General features: G+C 39.4%; 1 protein-coding gene and 1 long non-coding RNA gene across 9 annotated transcripts in view; one reads left to right on the top strand and one right to left on the bottom strand.

Annotated features, from left to right (window-relative positions):
* The window catches only part of CARS (cysteinyl-tRNA synthetase), a 37,349-nt gene extending 21,881 nt beyond the window's left edge, over window positions 1-15,468 (top strand). For 4 of the 5 annotated variants that reach the window (XM_021403288.1, XM_021403290.1, XM_021403287.1 and 1 more), the window contains 6 exons: window positions 2,623-2,704; window positions 10,027-10,107; window positions 10,470-10,537; window positions 11,879-11,938; window positions 13,211-13,294; window positions 14,305-15,468. In XM_021403288.1, coding sequence (XP_021258963.1) covers window positions 2,623-2,704; window positions 10,027-10,107; window positions 10,470-10,537; window positions 11,879-11,938; window positions 13,211-13,294; window positions 14,305-14,439 — 510 coding nt within the window. In that variant the 3' untranslated portion in view covers window positions 14,440-15,468. Of the gene's footprint in view, window positions 1-2,622; window positions 2,705-10,024; window positions 10,108-10,469; window positions 10,538-11,878; window positions 11,939-13,210; window positions 13,295-14,304 lie in introns of those variants that run through there. The other variant, XR_002440615.1, reaches the window with a different exon arrangement.
* On the bottom strand, window positions 9,722-19,315 carry LOC110401804. Of its 4 annotated transcripts, none has more exons than XR_002440619.1 (4): window positions 18,855-19,315; window positions 16,020-16,995; window positions 13,608-13,740; window positions 9,722-10,163 (listed from the first exon to the last, which is right to left on the bottom strand). It is a non-coding gene; the product is annotated as an uncharacterized LOC110401804 (long non-coding RNA). The 4 variants fall into 4 exon arrangements; XR_002440620.1 differs by having other exon boundaries at window positions 16,711-16,989; window positions 18,589-19,315; XR_002440621.1 differs by having other exon boundaries at window positions 16,531-16,989; window positions 18,589-19,315.

The following is a 19,459-nucleotide window of genomic DNA, read 5'->3' on the forward strand; positions in this document are numbered from 1 at the left end:
TGGTACACCAAAAAACAGCCTGGAGGCAGCTGGAGTTTCATCCTCATTTCAATCTCTTTTTCTGATCTCATTTGTAGCCACAGTATTTATCTGGCTTTTGAAGGCTGTTTTTCTTTAGTCACCCAGCAGTACCACTATGATGCAGAATTTTCCCAGAAATATGTGGGAGATGCTGATGAAAGTGTTGATGGGCCCTGTAATAACAGTAATGTTTCACAGGATGGGCAGGAGAAATAACTCCATCTGAGAAGCTGTCAACTTTGTTCTCTCTCCTTAAGATAAAATTTTGACATGAAAAATAGCACAGGTTTTGCAGTGTCTGATACTGAGTAGCTTGTCTCATGCCAACTTACATTCAAAGTTGTGACCATGCATTCTTCTGTTCCTCCTTGGAAGGACTGATTAAAACATTCGTGATATGACAAATACAAAACTAAACAAAAACACAAACAGAAAAAAAGCTTTAATTCACCAGGGGAAGAGAAAAGCTTGCTTGTTGGTTGATAATTGTCATAATTATCATCTGATAATTGCCTGTACAGATAGTTGCATTGCTGCATTTTGGAAATCTCCAATAATGATATGAGATGGCTAATAGGGAAGACAGTCAGCTTTCCATACTAACATCCATTAGTGGTGAATTTTAATTTAGTTAAAAATTACTTTGAATTTCAAAAGGAAAGCAGCATCTTAACACCAACCTTTTGGGGAAAATGAAAATTAAACCTGTATTTGACGCTCCTTTCAGGCAGCGTTTATAACAAGATTAGCTTTAGGGAAGGGATTGGCAATAGCTTGGAACAAGAAGCTATGCCTTTTACTCTTTTGAAGTAATGTTGTCAAGGTTAGTAGTAGAGTCAAAAGAATCTGGTATGGAAAGGGGATTTCAACATCTGTTAGTAAACTACATACACATATATACTTTAGTTCTTGTTGTTCATTTTTTTTTTTAATGCAATCAGTTCAAAGAAAACCAGCAGCCAGGTACCCCAAGCAGGTAATTTTGCTTTTGTATTTGTCTCCTAAGACATTTCTGGTTTTAAGAATTATAATACAAAGAAGTATAATATCAAAAATGTTTTGTCTCTTCCATTAAATATTATGCCTTGTTTCAATCTGCCATGCAGATACTTACTTTTCTTAGTAAAAAATTACCAGGTGAACATTCAAAGTTGGAAAGCTTCTCATTAAAACAGAAGGCTGTAGATCAGGCCTATAGTCTCTTTGTCCAAATTAAAGATGAAGGGATCAATAGATCTGGAAAATCATTATCTCCAAAAAAGGCATAATCTTCTTCAAAAGCTCTGAGCAAACAACTAGCATAATTACCGTGGTTCAGTAATTTATTTGAAAGGGGAAGAGACCTGAAGTCAGAAAACCTCAGGTTACATGGTCTCATTTTCCAAATGACTTAAGCACTGCTTTCAGGTTAATTATTCTGGAAATAACAGTCTTTAATCCTTAGATTTCTGATATGTATAATAAAGTAATGATAGTGCATGCTTTGCTGATGCCACTTTGTTTGCATGTGGGGGTAGTTTCAATGTAGAGTGGGTAGCAGAGATGTGGCTGTAGCTGTTTCCAGAGTCCCTTCTTTCCACCAGACTTCTCAGGTTCTGGTTGTGAATATGACCATTTAACATTTGCATTTACAAAACGTTTTGTAAAATTTTTAAATGAGCCCTCCAGCTCCTATAAAATATGGATGCTTTTAGAGTATAACAGCTTCTGTGGACTGCTAATTGCACAGAAATGTCTCATGGAGATTTAACAAGTGGGAGAAACACTTGGAAACTATAGAGGAAACAATTTTGCTTTTACTTTAGTTTCTATCTCCCTCAGCATTCTAAGTAATTCAACTTTTATTGTAAGCGGTCCCGTAGGTGCCCAGCTTCTCATCTTGGGATTCCAGAAATGTGATGGCAGAAGGTGCTGATATGTAGTTGGTTTTCTAATTGTTCGTTGTGTTCACAAACAGCTTGCTGTTGCTATTAATCCCCACTGACAGCAGGATTCTCAGGATAACCTCTTGAGCTTTCATGAGCAGCGTTTATTTACACCTGAAATAATTTGACAGTAAACTCCCCCACGCTTTTTGTGGGGGAGGGTGAAGTACAGGCAGCGCTCTGTATTGGAAGCAAATACAGTCAGGATATGCTAGTATTTGAGAAACAAATCTGTGTTCTAAATACAAATAAGTCTTAGCATCGTCTTCCCTTGGTATTATTTGTTACAAGCAGTTTGACCTAAGATAGCACAGAACATGAAGGGACATTCATCTGGGTGTAGCTCTTCAGCACGTTTTTGCCAGCTGTTTTTATCTCTATAGTATGTTGTAGTCAGCTGGACTATTAACAAAACTCTGGAATTATTATATCAATAACTGCAAGGAGAAGGAGAAGGAACGGGGAGAGGAAGTTGATTTTATCACAAAAGAAAATTTGTCTGCTAATGCAAATTATCATCCCTCCTTTGGCATCAGTAGAGCAATGACATTTTTTATAGGTATAGAGCTACCTTGAGGGTCAATTTCCACCCAAAAGCATGTAAATATAAGCTAGTTAACCAATAATGATTTTAATTTTAAATGAGTTCTTAACTGTAGAAATAATTGTCCTACAGATTGAATCTACAGTGATGCCATACCTACAAGTTCTTTCTGAGTTCAGAGAAGGAGTGCGACAGATTGCCAGAGAGAAAAAAGGTGAGAACTTACTTTTTCCTGTATTATTGCAAATGAGACCTGAAGGATGCAAGAATCAAAATGGGTAGCTTAAGGAGGGTCCATTTGCTACAGTTGCTTTGCTTAAAGATGCTTTACTTTTATTCTCTAAATCAGAGTTGCTTTGAATATTTACATCTCTGTTACCTGTCTCTTTAATTTGGGAATCACTTACAGGCCGCTAGGCTTGCTTTGTTTTAACTTTTAAAGAATCTAAAAATTTAGGAATGTAGAGGAGTAGCTGTTGTTTCTCTAAATATGGGTGCTCCCTGCTTTCTGGGTTTGAAAGTAGCCATCGCTTGCCCCAGGAAGTCTGTATTCTCTGAAAGTGTAGATTGCTACATAGTAATACAGTCTGTGTGTAAATAGCTTGAGACGTTCCTTCTTTGCTAGTGCAGTTGGTAATTCAGTGCTCACTTAAGAAAATCCTTCTAGAAGTTTCCTAAAAATTGGTTTGGGCTTCCCCCTCAAGTTTATGTAACTCTGTATGTATATCTTCAGTTTAAAATGTGACTTTTGACCTTTTACTATTTAACATAAGCATGCATTTTATATTTTTTTTCCTTTGCTCCCTGGTAGTTGAGCTAAGTTGGCTCTCTCTCAATAGCAGAAAGGTCTAAATATCATGGGGCTGCTTGTAGATCATTTTTAGAAAGTACTTAGTGTGAGGCTTCTTGCTGGCACTTGAGTTTCTTCCTTGGAAGGTATTGATTTTTTGCCTGAAATAAATTGGTGAGTAAGAACAGAGCTGGATCTGATTGCTGTCTGCTTGGGATGCAGAGCGATGGTACAACTTTGCAGTTTGATCAGAGGAGCTCCTTTCATTAAACTGTTTGATTATATAGAAGCTGGTTGGCCTGCACTGACATACTACTGGTTTGTTTCCCTGTGCCAATTAAATTCTTGCTTGTATGAACTGTTAATTACTGTAAAAGTTGTTCTGAGTAATGGCTGGGGATATCACCTCCATGTGGTTGTAAGTGAAAGGAGTTTCCCCTGCACAGACACGTGCTGGCAGAATATTGTTAAACACGAATTAACGTGTTCTGTGTTGCCCTAACTACTCGTAGAGAATGTTTCATCTGTAAAACCTGCAAAATAAAACAGATGTCTGTATATGCAACTTTTAAAAATATGTCACTGTCTGTGAAACGTTTCACAGCATACACATTTGTGAAACTGTGTCTACTGGTAAAACTCAAAATGTGGATGCTTTACTGTCATCCAGAATGGCTAGCATTCAAACATAATAATCAAAGAAATTCTCTATTTTATGAGCGTATTGGTATTTAAAATGGAGACCCACAGTGATGATTTGCACTTGAATTTTGACTTAATTTGTGAATATATTTAGCCATGTTACTAGATAGTATTTTCTATTTCTATGTTAGATGTATAAGGAAGGAAATGCAGAAAACTTTTGCAAAAGACATCAATAATTGGTTGCTCAGAGCACCACTCACTATCTTGCACTCCCTGAGATTTTACTTGACCAACTGCACAGACTCCTGTGTACTTGTCTCCAAAGTAGATCTGTGCTCTAGTGCAGCCTCTGATGCTTGGGAAGATTTCCTATTAATAGTGAACCATTATTCTGCTGTTCAGGCAGGCACAAATCTCTGTAGTTATTGGTTACTTACCCTGTGACATTTGCTTAAGTGGTCTTAAAGTTAGCTGTGACTGAACTCCGCATCTTCATTTCCCACCATGGATGTTTGTGCCATCTCGTTCTAAGGTGCTTCTGGGACACTGCAAAACCCTCTGCCCTCTCCCTAATGTATCACAAGTCACTGGAACTGCAGTGAGACTTGTTGATTGTAACTGTCCCTGTCTATTGCTTTTGTTGCTGGTTTTAACATCTAGAACTATCACTGTGCTTTTTCAAGCTCCTTTTTCTCCCCACCATAGCGTTCCTATTCACAACAGCACATCATCTGTTACCCATCCAAAAGTCACTGGCTTAAAATTCATGAAAACAGGTCTGGGAAATAGTCTCATGCTCAAGGAGTGCTTAGCTCTGGGTGTGTTTGCTGGCACTAGTGGTGAGGCTCTATCCCACTGCTTTCCTGATCACTGTCCTTAGTGCACACAGCAGCCCTTGAACAACCCCTACCCAGTCCTTAGCTATCTTTGCCTTGGAGGTACCACATACAAGAACAGACACATCTCTTCCTTAAGAAGCGTGGTGCTGACTCTCTTGGATTAAAAAGGATTGACAGAAGTTGTATTGTTTCATTAACAGTGCGTGTTTTGTGTATACATTTCTCATTAATCTTTTCTTTGATAGATTTCTTTTTTTCAGTTATTCATCGTTTTAGATATGTAAATATTGTAACCGAGCGTACACTGTTTTATTGAATAAGCAGTAGAGGTATCTGATGTGTTCTTGATATGATACGCATAATTTCTTTGGCGAGGTCAAAGTTAACACTTTTTGGTGTTAACAGCCAGTGAGGTAATCTCATTGTTTATTTTAATGGCTTCTGTAGTGTGGCATCAACTATGAACATGGTTCACTGTGTGTAACTGCTCTTGATAAGGAAGAAGAATAACTTAATTCATGGCAGACTAAACAGCTCCTATAAAATGCAATGTTTTCCCCCACACAGAGTCATTCTGCTGATTCCCCAGCAAAGAATGCTGCCCTGCAATGGAGGTAGTAGGGTGGCTGTTCCATTCGGTGATATTGGAATAGGTAGTGCTCAGTCCACTGTTCAGCTCTCTGAGGCACTGAGAACTATGGAAGAGATGAAGGTGAAGGCCAAGAGATGCTACTGAAATACGCAGTGTGAAAATCCAGTGTCTGGGTGGTAGCTTTTACTGCATGAATGAACTCTTGTTATGTCTTCAAACAGCTCAGTGTTGTTTAAAGGGAGAACGCTTAACTATAGCCCAGGTACCTATCTGCTTACATTTGTAACTTTCTTCCTGAATACAAGAGTGTGTATCCAAAAAATAGAACTGAATTGTGTTCCTAACAGCAACTGAAGTTCCTTGTAACTATGTTGCTGCTTCTCAGCTGGCAGAATTTCTTACCTTAGTAAATATTGCACCTAAGATCTATTTTCCTTTGAAGACATTACTTTTTAGTAGCATCTACTTCAGCTAAATCTTTAGTTCTTAACAATTATTAAAGGCCCTTTAATAACTTAAAAAAAAAAAAAAGTCACAGTGTCCTGATCTCCATCCAGAATCCCAAACTGAAGCTCTCTGTTCTGCTGCAACTGGTTTGCTTAAAAAAAAAAAAAAAAACAACAGGTCAAAACAGGTGATAAGAGGAAACGCAACGGGAAATAGCTATCTGCAGAACCAGAGGATGTTTGGATAACGGTTGCTTTGATGACTACATGTGTAGTTATCAAAACAATAAAATAATTGTCCTTCACAGTTGCTGTTAGAAGTAGCAGAGGTTTACATTAACTTGTGATTTTTCTAGAAGAGGTTTCCTAACCCTTCTTACCGGAAATCCTGCAGTAATCATTAGCGTGTTCCTGTGTCCTCTGTGTCTTACACCCATCCATTATACCCTGGAAGAACTGCTGCATCATTCCTGAACTGGCTTGGATTTTCTTTTTCTTCCCCTTCTTGCCTGTCTTTGTCCCGTTACTTGTAAATTAATTCCTTCCTCAGTGCCTTTGGCCGCTGTATTACTGACAAGTGTTGCTATGACATGAGACAATGTTTTGGGGGTAGAGATTTTTGTTTTTCCAGAGCAGGAGGGTTATTTCTGCAAAGTGCTTGAGCAAGTAAGCAGGTAAGAAGCTGGGATGTAGTAAGCCTCATGTAGTCCTTTATACTGTCATTAGCCCAACTTCTGCAGCTTTGCATACACCTTCTCTGCAAGCCAAAACTCTTAACATGGTCAGTCCTACCTGCAAAGCTGCCCTTCACAGTAGTAACTGAACTGTTTGGGAATAGATTTTAGAGGTACTTACTGTACATTTGTTTGGGTGGCTAGATTTTTTATGGCAGAGTTAAAGGGAATAAAGAATTAACTGAGTTATCTTTATTTTAATTCTTTAAAGTTCATCACATTCATTTCCCTATGAGGTCAGCATGTTTGTCCTTACTGAAAACAGGCTTTTACAACAAAGGATAGCTGTCTTCTTTGCATTTCTAAGCTTTGTATTTGTTTCCTTCATCTTTTGCGTCACGTGACTGAGATTTATGACAAACTTTGCAGGGTTTATTTGTTGCATACACGGGGGATCCTGCTGTCTAATTGGTGATTCGAGAGGCTTTTATGTAATAAACACATTAAACAGCAGGATAAGATAAACAGCTTCATTTGCTTGGTATTTATGTTGGCCTTCTGTTGCAGAAACAACATTTAATTTCCTGCATTTTGTTTTTCTAATTCATATGTGTATATTATTGTTTCTTTTCTACATGCGGAACGTATATCATAAGTCAACTTCTTATCATAGACCTTATCAAAGAATCACAGAACAGCTTGAGGTGGAAGGCACCTTAAAGACCATCTAGTTCCACCTCTGCTGCCATGTGCAGAATTGCCACCCACCAGATCAGGCTGACCAGGGCTCCATCCAACCCAGCCTTTAACACCTCCAGGGCTGGGGCATCCATAGCTTCTCTGGGCATCCTATGCCAGTGCCTTACCACTCTCTGATGGAAAAATTTCCCTGACATCTAATCTAAATTTCTCCTCTTTAGTTTAAAACTGTTTCCCCCTTGTCCTATCACTATCAAACCTTTTAAATGTTAGTTTCCCTCTTGCTTCTAAGCTCCTTTTAAGTACTGGAAGGCCACAGTTAGGTCTCCCTGGAGCCTTCTCTTCTCCAGGCTGAAAAAGCACAGCTCCCTCAGCTGTTTTTTCATAGGAGAGGTGCTCCAGCCCTCTGATCTGCATGGAGTCCTCTGGACCTGCTCCAGCGTCTTTCTTGTGCTGGGGGCCCCAGGCCTGCACAGAGTACTGCAGGTGGGGCCTCATGAGGGCAAAGCAGAGAGGGACAATCACCTTTCTCACCCCGCAGGCCACTCCTTTTGATGCAGTCCAGGATTATAGTTGGCCTTCCAGGCTGCAGGTGCACACTGCTAGCTCATGTCCAACTTTTCATCCACCAGGACCCCCAAGTCCTTCTCTTCTGCGTGGCTGTTCTTACCCCAGTACTGTACACATACCTAGGGTTGCTGTGACCCAAGTACAACTCCTTGCACTTGGCCTTGTTGAACCTCATTAGATTCACATGGGTCCACTTTTCAAGCAAGGCCCCTCTGGATGGCATCCCTCCCTTCTGTTGTATCAGCTGCACCACTCAGCTTAGTGTCATCAGCAAACTTGCTCAGGGTACTATCACTGGCACCATCTAGGTCATTGATTAAGGTGTTGAAGGGCACCGGTCCCAAGAGAGACCCCTAGGGGGCACCACTTGTGATTGGTCTCCACCTGGACAGAGAGCCACTGACCACAGCCCTCTGGCTGTGACCATCCAACCAATTCTTTATCCATTGAATAGTCTGCTCTTCACATCCCTCTCACTCCAATTTAGAGATAAGGATGTGGTGCGGGACCATGTGAAAAGCCTTGCAGAAGTCCAGGTAGATGACATCAGTTACCCTTGCTTTGTCCACTGATGCTGTCACTCCATGATAGAAGGCCACCAGATAGGTTGGGCACAGTCTGCCCTCGGTGAAGCCGTGCTGGTTGTCTTGGATCACATCCTTGTCCTGCATACACTTTCACATAGCTTCCAGGAGGAGCTGCTCCAAGTTCTGCCCAGGCACAGAAGTGAGGATCACTGGCTTGCAGTTCCCCGGGACTTCCTTTCTCCCTTAAAAATGGGAGTGATGTTTCCCTTTTTCCAGTATTTGGGATCTTCTGACAGCCACGACTTTTCAAAAATGTTGGAGAGTGACTTGGCAACCACATCAGCCGGTTCCTTCAGGACCTTGGGATGCACGTCATTGGACCCTGTACACATTCAGCCTCACGAGACGATCTTGAACTTGCTCTGCTCTTGCAGTGGAAGGGACTCCTCTGCCCCTACCCCTGCCTAAAAGTTCGGGTACATGAGAGACATGGGAATCCTGACTGCCTGTAAAGACTGAGGCAAAGAACTTGTTGAGTACCTCAGCCTTCCCCATGTCTACTGAAGCCAGTACTCCCTTCTCATTTATCAGAGTGTACACTCTCCTTGGTATTTCTCTTCTGACCAAAGTACCTGCAGAACCTCTTGTTTTTTTTTCACATTCCTCATTAAGTTCAGTTCCATCTGCATTTTGGCTTCCCTGATCTCATCTTTGCACGTCTGGATGGCATCTCTGTATTCTTCCCAGATAATCCATCCCTGCTTCCATTGATTGTTTTTATTCCTCTTCTTCTTTTTTTGGCTTTCTTTTCCCTCAGTTTAATCAGCAGCTCCTTGCTCACCCATGTTGGTTTCCTGCCTCCTCTGCTTGATTTCTTGTGCCAGGGAATAGAGAGCTCTTGTGAAAGGTGGTCCTAAAGAGCTGCCAGCTCTACTCTGCTCAATTATCTCTGAGGACAGCTCTCCTGTCTTGTGAAGTGAGGAAATAAATTATGGTGACAAGTTTGAATAAGGAAAATGATGAGAAGACTAGTTCAAAAAGGAAATACAGTTATGATTAATTTTGTGAAAGTAAGGTTCTGTCTTCTAACACAAGGCAAAAGGGGCACTTGGTGAAATGTGGAACGTGAAAATGATGTTTCTTGACCCAAAAATTGTCACAAAAATTAAGCAATCAGAACTCAGTAGAATTTAATTTTATGAATATGCTATATGTTTTATGCGGATATTAAAAATAACCAGAATTTTAACACAGTCTAAGTATTTTACATGCATTATTAAACATATACTGCAAGGAATGTGCAGCATCGGGTTGCAGGACTAATGAACTGTAGGCCCGCTCCAGTTCAGAAATTTCCATATTCCTCATGATATGAATCTATTCTATTCCAACAGTGTAACTTTTTTTCCACCTAAAAGTGGTGAGACAAAGAATTAACAGCACAGTCTTATAAATTCATTTTTTATTTTTTTTTATGGTACTGAACTGAAACTCTCATGACCATTTTTAGGACTAATAGGGGTATCTTGGAAGAAATTTATGAATTCGGAGTCCTTGCAAAGAAACATGTTTTCTGTAGCTAAAAGAAGAGAGAATTTACTTAAAAACATTTATTGCTTTAAAACAAAAGGCCCTTCTCTGGCCTGTGTGAGAGAGTGGCAATTTCTTAATTGCAGTTAAATAAGTGTGTATCAGGATAGATGTGTACTTCCACCAAATTGTACTTCAGCAAAAGTATTTTTCATGCTCCATAGTAACTGAAGTGCTGCAGTTGAGTGATGCTCTTCGAGATGACATCCTTCCTGAACTCGGCGTTCGATTTGAAGATCATGAAGGTACCCAATGTAGTGTCTTGCAACTTTGTAGATAGCTATTCTTGCAGTATTATTTACTAAAGATGTGGGAAAACAAGCTGTCAGTACTAACATAATAATAATCCAACATACTCAAGTACTGCAAACTGATAGCTTAATGGATTTCCAATGTATAAATATATATTGTATGAATGCATTTTAGAATATACGTAGAATAAAAATATACAGCACAATCTGTTTGTATAGTATCTAATTGCTTAGTCATTTTTAAGTAGTCGTTCAGTCGTATTTGCATTCAGCTTGGAAAAAAAAAGTTATTGCAGGGTAAACACATTTATTTTTGTCTATTAAAAAAACTCATTCATCTATTTTTGCTTCTTCAGGACTTCCAACTGTGGTTAAACTAGTGGATAAAGACACATTATTGAAAGAAAGAGAAGAAAAGAAGAAGGTGGTTATTTTAAGCATTTTGTATTTTTTTTACACTTAAAGTAATACATAAACTACGTATACCTTGATATTTTGTGATAATTTGTAAGCCTAGCGACATGGAAAATGATATACTAGAATGGATACTAAAATTATAGTTGTGTTCAAGAAAAGAATTTTTAAAACAGTAGCTCCTAGAAAATTCTGCATGGGATGTATTTAAATTTTGTGTTTGTTTATAAATCTTAATATAATTAAGGGATATTGAATATTGCACACATACTGTCTTATCTCTCTGCAAGAATCATTCTAATGAGAAACTGATTCTTCTTTCACCTGTACAAATGAAGGAGAGATTTTCAATAGAACTAGGCTGTATATATTTGCTATATGGAAACAAAATGCACTGGGTAAATCTTAATTGATACAGCTTGGATAAGTGAGATATTCAGAGTGTGGGATCAAGAATTTACATGTTGCTAAATAAAGATCATGAATCCTAAATGATATACAAAAGGTCTGTATGGAAACCCTCCCGTCGGTACTTCCTAGCTTAATGTTTGACTTTGAAACATTTTAAAGTAGAGCTTTATATGTCTGTCTTCAGTTTTAACAAATACAAAATTCTATCATGACAAGAAATTGTTGGAAGACTTCCAAACACTTCTCCTTCTCTGTGGACCTTTTTTTTTTTTTTTAAGGGAAAAATGATACCCAGTTTCAGCCATTTCCAGGTGTTTCCATTAAAAAAAAACATTTGAGGACAGCTTCTATTTAACTGTTGGGTGGAACCTGCAGTTAGAGTACATTTACTCTGAAAACGGTATCGTGTTCAGTACTGGCAGAACCCTTACAGATCTAACGTGTCTCTCCTAAGCAAATGCTAGATTTATGTTTTTAAAGGTTTTAAATTGTCTAAATTTGGATAGTTGTTTCCCTAGGAACATCAAGGGATACAACTCCTTGAGAAGCTGTAGTGTCTTCACAGTTTGATGCAAGAGCTTAAAATATCAGGGAAATGTGCTCTTTTTAAAGTCATTTGCAAAATGGTTTTCCCTGTGAAATGGCAGGACCGTTTATTTTGCAGGTTTTTTAGGTATTTTTTTCAAAGGTATACACTTCACATGCAAAATACATTCTGAACAGTTAAGACTGGTTTAACTGAGAATAAAAACAAATGAAATCCAAGTCTTACAGTGAGAAGTACCAGACAATCCTAATTACAAGGCACAGTGTTTTTGCTGCAGGTTATGCTGCTAGTTCTGTCTGTAGTTAGATATCCAGGGGAGCTAGCTGGCTTAGATTTTATAGAAAACAACCAAATTGTTGGTTACCTTTTACTCATTAATGCTGCCTTTCACAGATTGAAGAAGAGAAAAAAAGGAAGAAAGAAGAAGCAGCCAGAAAAAAACAAGAGCAGGAAGTAAGTGTTCAGATTAAAAGAATTGGGTTTTGAAGCAAACTTTTAACAGCAATAGTTACATGCAAGAAAGACTGTATTAGAACACAGGCTCTCTACACAGCCTTAACTGGGCCTCCATTTATTTACCTTCCTACGCTTTTCTGCTCAAAATTGCTTTGGCTTGCAATTTAGATTTAAATATTTATCTCCTTGATTGCTCCTATGATAGAGTAGCCATCTTTGAAAACAAGACTGAACGTTGCAGAAACTTCTCAGATCTTGTATTTCAGTCTGTAGACAGTATTACTTCCTTAATTATCAAAGCAGTATCTTACACGCCTGTTAGAGAATATTGTGCTTATGTTTCTTCCCTTTCCGTTGTCACTGGTGTATATGAAAACAGGCTGTCTTCTTTTCAAGAGTCTCCCTGTTCCCTGTGCCTGAACTCTGAGATATACCATTTTGTAAAAGCACATTTAATACTGATAGCTCTAAAGTTTTAGACCTTGGGTGATGAGTAGGCCACCAGAGTATGTGTACTTGTAAGAGGAAAAGATTGTTTGCCATACTGATGGCTCTAACAGTACAGGAAATGCATTCCTGGGTTAACAAAGGAGGTAAACTTTCAGAGAGTACCACTGTCAGAAAAAAAAAGTCAAATAGCATTTATCGACCACAAATTCCAAGTAGCTTATTTCATTCTTCTGGAAAATTGATTCCCTTGTATTGGTGTAAATTAGTTGGAAAGATTTCTGAGATGTGTTAGTTCACAAATAATAGAAGTCCCGTTTATATTCAGTGCAATTACTTGCATCCCGATCCTGCTGTGACCTGCTTAGAAACATGTTCTTGCCAGCAGGAAACTGTTGATGAAGGTTCCCTTTGCAGTGAGATCCTTGCTAAACATTCTTTACAAATAGCAGCATTCATTTTATGTTTACACTTAAAACACTAAGGAACCAAATTAGTAGAAAACAGATGTATTTTTTTAGAGCGTGTTACTGAGTTGTTTCAGGTTCCTGCAATAAAACTATTTTATAAAGTTGTTCTCTGCAAATTTAATATGTCAATTTATTTTTATTTTCCTGGACAAAAACAGCTACGATTTATTGAGTTGTTCCTCAGTGAAAGTTGCTTTTCCCGTGATAAACAATTGTGAATTAAATGTTCTTTGATTTGCAAATTATGACCTACTTTTCCATTTGCACACATTCAGGGATGGCTTTTTAAAAACATAGGTTGTCAGTAATTAATTATGATGCTAATGCAATTAATGCATGCTTTATATTACAGGCAGCAAAACTGGCAAAAATGAAGATTCCGCCACATGAAATGTTTAAATCGGAACACGACAAATATTCTAAGTTTGATGAAAATGTAAGAAACTTTTCTTTAAATATGGCGTGGTTTTCCTTCCCCATCTTTACATATTCAATTATATGTGTACAAAGCTGATCTTGTTCCAAAAGTGCTAGGGAGAGGGAGTGAAGGAGAGAAGGAGAAAGCAGTGTACTAATTTTCTTGCACATACCTTGCACTGGAGCAAGTGGAGCAAGACCGTCAAACTGTTAATCATCTCAAGGGTATTTTCATTGCACATTGGTCCCCTTTGGCCCTCCCATTACAAAGCAACATTCTCTGCAGATCTGTGCGTAGGAACACGCATGGTATTAGTTTACAGATCTATTACCTTGTTTTGAGGCAAGGGCTACACTTGTACAAACTCCCCAACTCTGTCAGAACTGATGGAAACAGCCACGGTTCTGCTCCCCTCCTCCATCCTGCCGTAAGGAGCGGTACTGGTAACTTGGCTCTGGTTGCTCCTGTGAGAATAAAAGCCATTATTTGGAAAACAAAGCACTGTTTCTTCAGTGTTTGATCCTATTTCTGCCTGTCCTTTTCACCCATTCAAATTCAAGCCCTCGGGACAAGTAAGAATAAAGAGTGAAAACACAGGAAAATATGCACATAAGCCAGGGAAAAGATTCATTAAAAACTGTGAACGTATTTTCTCCCTCAAGTACAGAAAACTCATACTGCTTTTGCTTTAAGCCTTGGAATTGATATGCTACTATCATTAAAAGTGGTCTTTTAACCGTCTGTTTATAGACTAGTTATTGTTCTCTTAACTATAACCATCTAGAAGTCAGTTGCTTAAACATCCCTTACTTAGTAGAGACCAGAAAACAAACATCACCCTTTGTCCCTTCATTAACTTGGAAGGGAACATACATAAGTAGACTACATTAACCAAGATGCACCTCGTTCTGACAGTTTGTCATTAATTATGAAATTATCCTCCTATGTTAGAGAACAGAATTCACTAGGGAGCAAAAGCAGTCCAAGAATTTATCCAAAATATTCTTTTTCTTTTTAAAATATTTTAGGGATTTCCGACACACGATACAGAAGGCAAAGAACTCAGCAAAGGACAAATTAAGAAGCTAAAGAAACTTTATGAAACCCAAGAAAAGCTGTACAAGGAATATCTACAAATGGTGCAGAATGGAAGTGCAAATTGACAACAACGGGACTTTGTTTTAGAAGGCGGGAGTCAGATCACCATTGAAGAAGTGAGCATATACTGATGCTCGTATTTCTGTTTACACTTTCTATTATGTGCAAAGTAAACATCCTGTTTATGAGGACTAGCAATGTCATCTGGAAAGTCAATAAATATCCATTCTTAAAAAAAAAAAAAATCCTCTAAGAAGTTTCCTCACAACAGTAGCTACAGGTTAAGTGGTTGCCAGTTCTGTTTGAGAAGGTGCTGCTCAGTCAGCAAATCCACACAAGGATTCTTGTTTCTTACGGTTGTCCAGAGTTTGGTTAATTTGTCCTGCATACCGATCTCTAATACCCAGTTGTAGCTTGCATTCTCAAATATGTCACAGTCAGCAAAACTTACTACTAAATGGGAGCTAAGTAATTTGTCCCACACTAAGAACAGTATTTTTCCAGATGATTTTAGTAACTTCACATAAGCAGGAAAAACTGGGTAGTTTCCACTATGATACTTCAGCTGCTGTTATTAAAAACTTTCGTAAGTATACCCAGAACACTTTGCACAGTAGAAGCTAACAGTCTCTTTGTTGCAAAAGGGAACAGATCATCATCTTTGTTTAACCTGCAGTTGCAGACAAGTGGGTAAGTACAAGGCAAATGTACCTGCATTGGACATAGCCACTAGGCTATGTTCCTTTCCTTAATGAAAAGTTATAAACATATTTGCTTTATCTTAATATATACCTTCTGAGATATCAAGATGAGCATATTTGGAGTAACAGAAAGGCATAATAGGTTTTTTTTTCTGTCTGGTTTATCTGTATTTGCCTTTGAAAACATACATAATGTTGAATTCAGTAAAGCACAGGCATCTTGTACACGGAAAATAAAATCTGTTATAAAGTACAAGTTGTATGTGACCGTTGTATAGTGGGAAAAAAATATAGCTTATCTTTATTTAACAACCATCTCCTTAAAATACGGTTCACAGATGTTTTCCTTTAGCTTGCTGTTACTAAGTTAATTAAAAAACATTTTGCATTCAATATTCTGCTAATTTCTAATTAATTGTGTAAGTGCATGTTTAATGTGGTAGTTTAAAAGGCCAGCCGGCGCCACAAGGGCAATTTCTCCATTCTTTCGCTCTGAACAAAAGAGGATCAGTTGCATTTTTACACCATTTTAAACCCTTCAATATTTTCAGGCCACTTCTTGTCAGGCTGCACTATTTGTTTTGTCAGGTAAGGCCTGGTTTGTGCACAGCATTGTCTTCCTCTCAGTATGCTCCCCCAAGATGCTTGTGTGCTGAGGATATCCATAAAGAGATGGATTGTGCCTGGGCTTGCAGGAACAAGATGCTGCTTCTCAGCTATACAGGTTTTTCTGATTCCAAGCTCCCTGTAGCCCTAGACAGATTCCAGGGCTACTTCTGCAAACTAGAGTAGAAATACTAACCCTGAATCATATTGAACCACGGTGTACACTTTGCTGCCTTCCTGAACGTGGTCTGCTCTAATGTTGTTACTCAGTGTGAAATGGTGGCAGTAATTTGCTTACAGAAATTCTGCTTTGGTGATTTGTGTTAGTGCTTGCTTACCAGAAATATGGCCAAAGCTACCTAGCACGTGACCATGGAGAAAATTCATTAATCCATTGCTGTCATGGATTCTACTTTTCTTAGGATGTCTCTGTTACCATCCTCACCTCCCCCGTCACTGTTTTTCTCCACCTGCTGCGTTCGTAGTAGAATCTCATCCAATCCCATGATTCATCCACTACATCAATGTAGAACAATTCATTTAAAATGCTGTTTTTCCCTCCTAGTTGCTTCACTTTGTTTCTGGGACAACTCTCCTTGCATAGATCTTAGGAGCACTTCAGACTTAGTATTTTCTGAAAATTCTGTGTTTCCTTTCTTCCCACGTGCACACAGTGCTTACTTCCTAAATTTTTTTACTCCATAGTTACTCATGTCCCCAAAGCTCAAATAAGGGTCTCTGCTGCATTTATTGCCTGATTAATATCTTACTCTAAGTATAACAGTATTTAGCTTATGTTTCCTGTGTTTTGTTTGATTTTTGATTGTTTTAAAGATTCTTTCCAGTCACCTTAGTTTATCTGAAATATCAGCGCTGCTGAAGTCATCTTTATTTTCTGGTACAGCAGAAACAGCATTCCTGTCTTTGAATTATCTCTGTACACAATCAAGTCTCTTAAAATCAGTGGGATTCTTCTTAGAGATATCGTAAGAATCAGAGACTTTGAAATCCTCTCCTCTTTGGGCTCACCTTCAGTTTCCTGGGTGATGCTTGTTCTTCCACACTGCTACTTACTCTCTCTGCTTTGTAGTGTTTTGCCATCTAGTTCTTTTCAGAGATGCCTTTTCTCTTCAGCAAAGCCCTCAAAATCTTCCCATACTCAAACTCTTCTTCTGATACTCAAATCGTTTGTCCAGTTATGATTTTTCTCTTCCTTGTGTGTTTCAGCTGTCCTTGGAAGTCAGCATTGTCAGCAAGGAAAATATCTGCTTCATGGAGCATCTGCAAGTTGACAAGCCTCAATATTTTCTATTTCTCCAGGAAAAAAAAAAAAAAAAGAAATTCACGCAAATTGGCAACTTGTTCTGTAAAGAAGCTGCTAAAATATTTTATCTTAACACACAAACAGGAGATGACTTCATTCTCTCCAAAGAAAATGAGAGCTTTGCACAAATATGGAGTTCCCTTTTCCAAAAGCAGTAAGATAATAAAAACAGTGACCTTGGCTAGGAGTCAGAAAAACAGACTTAGGAATTTGTAACCAAAAAATCAAGTTTCATATCAGTTACTTTATCTCTGCAGCCACAGTATAAAAAAAATAACAGCATGCATGAAGTCATGCTGAAGGAAAGCTTGTTAGCAAACGAAGAATTCTGCAGTCAGGCTTAGTTACATGCCCGTTAGGAAGGCCTTTTCAATGTAGGTATGCAAATTGATCCGTGCAATCACTAAAATGCACAGCACAATTCCTTTTCCCTGGCAATCCATCAAGGTGTCACTTAAGCGAAGTCCACTGCGATTCCTTAGCGAGAGTGACTTGGCAACCAGGAGAATGCAACAGTGAGAGTCTGCATTTCAGTGTCCTGGGCACCTGTCTCAGCCAAGAAAAGGGAAAGGACAGATTCCAGAGTATTTTATATTTTTTATTTTAAAGTGTGCACGTATGCATACTCACACACTTGGAGAAGCAAATACGGCATGTACTTTTCCAAGTGCTAGGAAAATGAAAATCCCAATAGCAAAGTCTTGGATTTTTTTTTTTTAAACGCTTTCTGGAACGTACAGCTCATGTTGGTCTGTACAGTGTGGGGCTCTGTATTCCCCACACGTCAAGGAATTTGTTCAGAGATGGCAAGGCAAGTTGGTGTTTTTAATTGCACTCTTGGCAAAAGGCCAAGCTTGGCAGCAGCAGATTTTGTTTCTGTCTTTTCCTCAGAATGTGTTTTTTTGGCCTTTCTATTGTGAATATTTACATTAATGCCAAACGTCAATACTGCTACACTAAGAGAACAAGTTTTTCCATCACTCGGTTTGTTCAGATACTGGTGTGAATCTAGTTCAATTTAGTTTTGTTGCCACTGGTCTTCACCAAGACTTTAAACTAATGAATGGCTAATTACATTTAAGTTTCTCTCTTTGACCTTTTTATCCTAATGTTTGTATTTCATTTGTATTTAATGTTTGTATTTTTGCTGTTCCAGGAAATCACCAATGCATTTTAAACATGTGAATAAGGAAATCTCTGCCACGTACGATGTATCAGATTCTTTTCCTTCATTTTAAGCTACACTTCATGTCAGGGTGGCTTTGGACCAACTTTATTTCTCACTTTGGTTGAGCAATTTCTGCTACACAGATGCGGAGAGGAATTTTTAGTCTTCTCCGTTGTTTCAGGGGGCAGTTTCTATACAGGAACCCTGCACCACATGCATAGTACTCATCTCCTGAGAGCGAACAAATTAATTAAGAAGTACATTAGCTATTTTGTAGCAAGGCTTCACTTGACAGTGATCAAAGCTCTTCCTCAGCCTCCTGAAAAAATCCTTGATGAACTTGGTCTTATCTCTCAAATTGGGTTGCGAATGTCTGACATCTCACTAAGCGAAAGCATTTTCCATGAATACCCACCCAAGGGCAGGAGACGCAGACACTGCAATGCCAGTTGCAGACCTCAGCCTAAACAGGAGCGCCTAGTGCATCTGTTCAGCAGTTCTGCCACAGCCCTGCGCTCAGTGTAGGTTCTCCAAGCTCTCCTTATGCTAGACTGCGTGTTAAATCAAGCCAGGGTGATTCAGCAAATATCTTTTTGCAGCTCTCTGCAGGGCAGGAGCACCTGACAGACAGCAAGATGACTCCACAGATTGCGCTTCACCTGCAGTCTTATTAGAGCCTACCACCAAGCCACGACAGTCAGCAGGAATCCCTCGCTGCTCGTGGGAGACAGATGCCTTTGGAGGGGGCACTAACACCCAAGGATGTAAGGTGGTGTCCGTCTGCTTCAACGTACATCCATGCACAAACAGAGGAAGGACTTCCAGCGCTCCAGCCTGCTTCAAGGCTTTAATTAGCAGTCCAAAAGAAATCGAATTTATTTTTACAAGGCCGTACTAAACTTGAATTTAATTATTAGGAAGCACTGAGCATTTCGATTTACCTAACTCTGATACCTGATAATACGCAGGCAGGTTTTTACATCATGAACCCATTACTAATGAGTTATAACGGAACTCTGCAACCACAGCCCGCGGCGCTGAGAGGACGCCGGGGCAGCGCACCCGGCCGGCCTTCAAGGGCAGGACCCAGCGGAGGGCCTTTCCCCGCCGGCCCACAGGGGATGGCCGTCGCCATCTTGTCGCCCCCCCCCCCCCCCTTCCTCCTGCGAGCGCGGTCGCTGCCGCTTTAAGGTTACAACCGCGAGCCCCCCCCCCCCCACCCCTCCGCCATCACGCGCTCGCCCCGCGCGCCGCCAGCCCCGCGCACGCCTCTGCCAGCGCGTGCC

Source organism: Numida meleagris, chromosome 6 (assembly GCF_002078875.1).
Source record: "Numida meleagris isolate 19003 breed g44 Domestic line chromosome 6, NumMel1.0, whole genome shotgun sequence".
Classification (NCBI taxonomy): Eukaryota; Metazoa; Chordata; class Aves; order Galliformes; family Numididae; genus Numida; species Numida meleagris.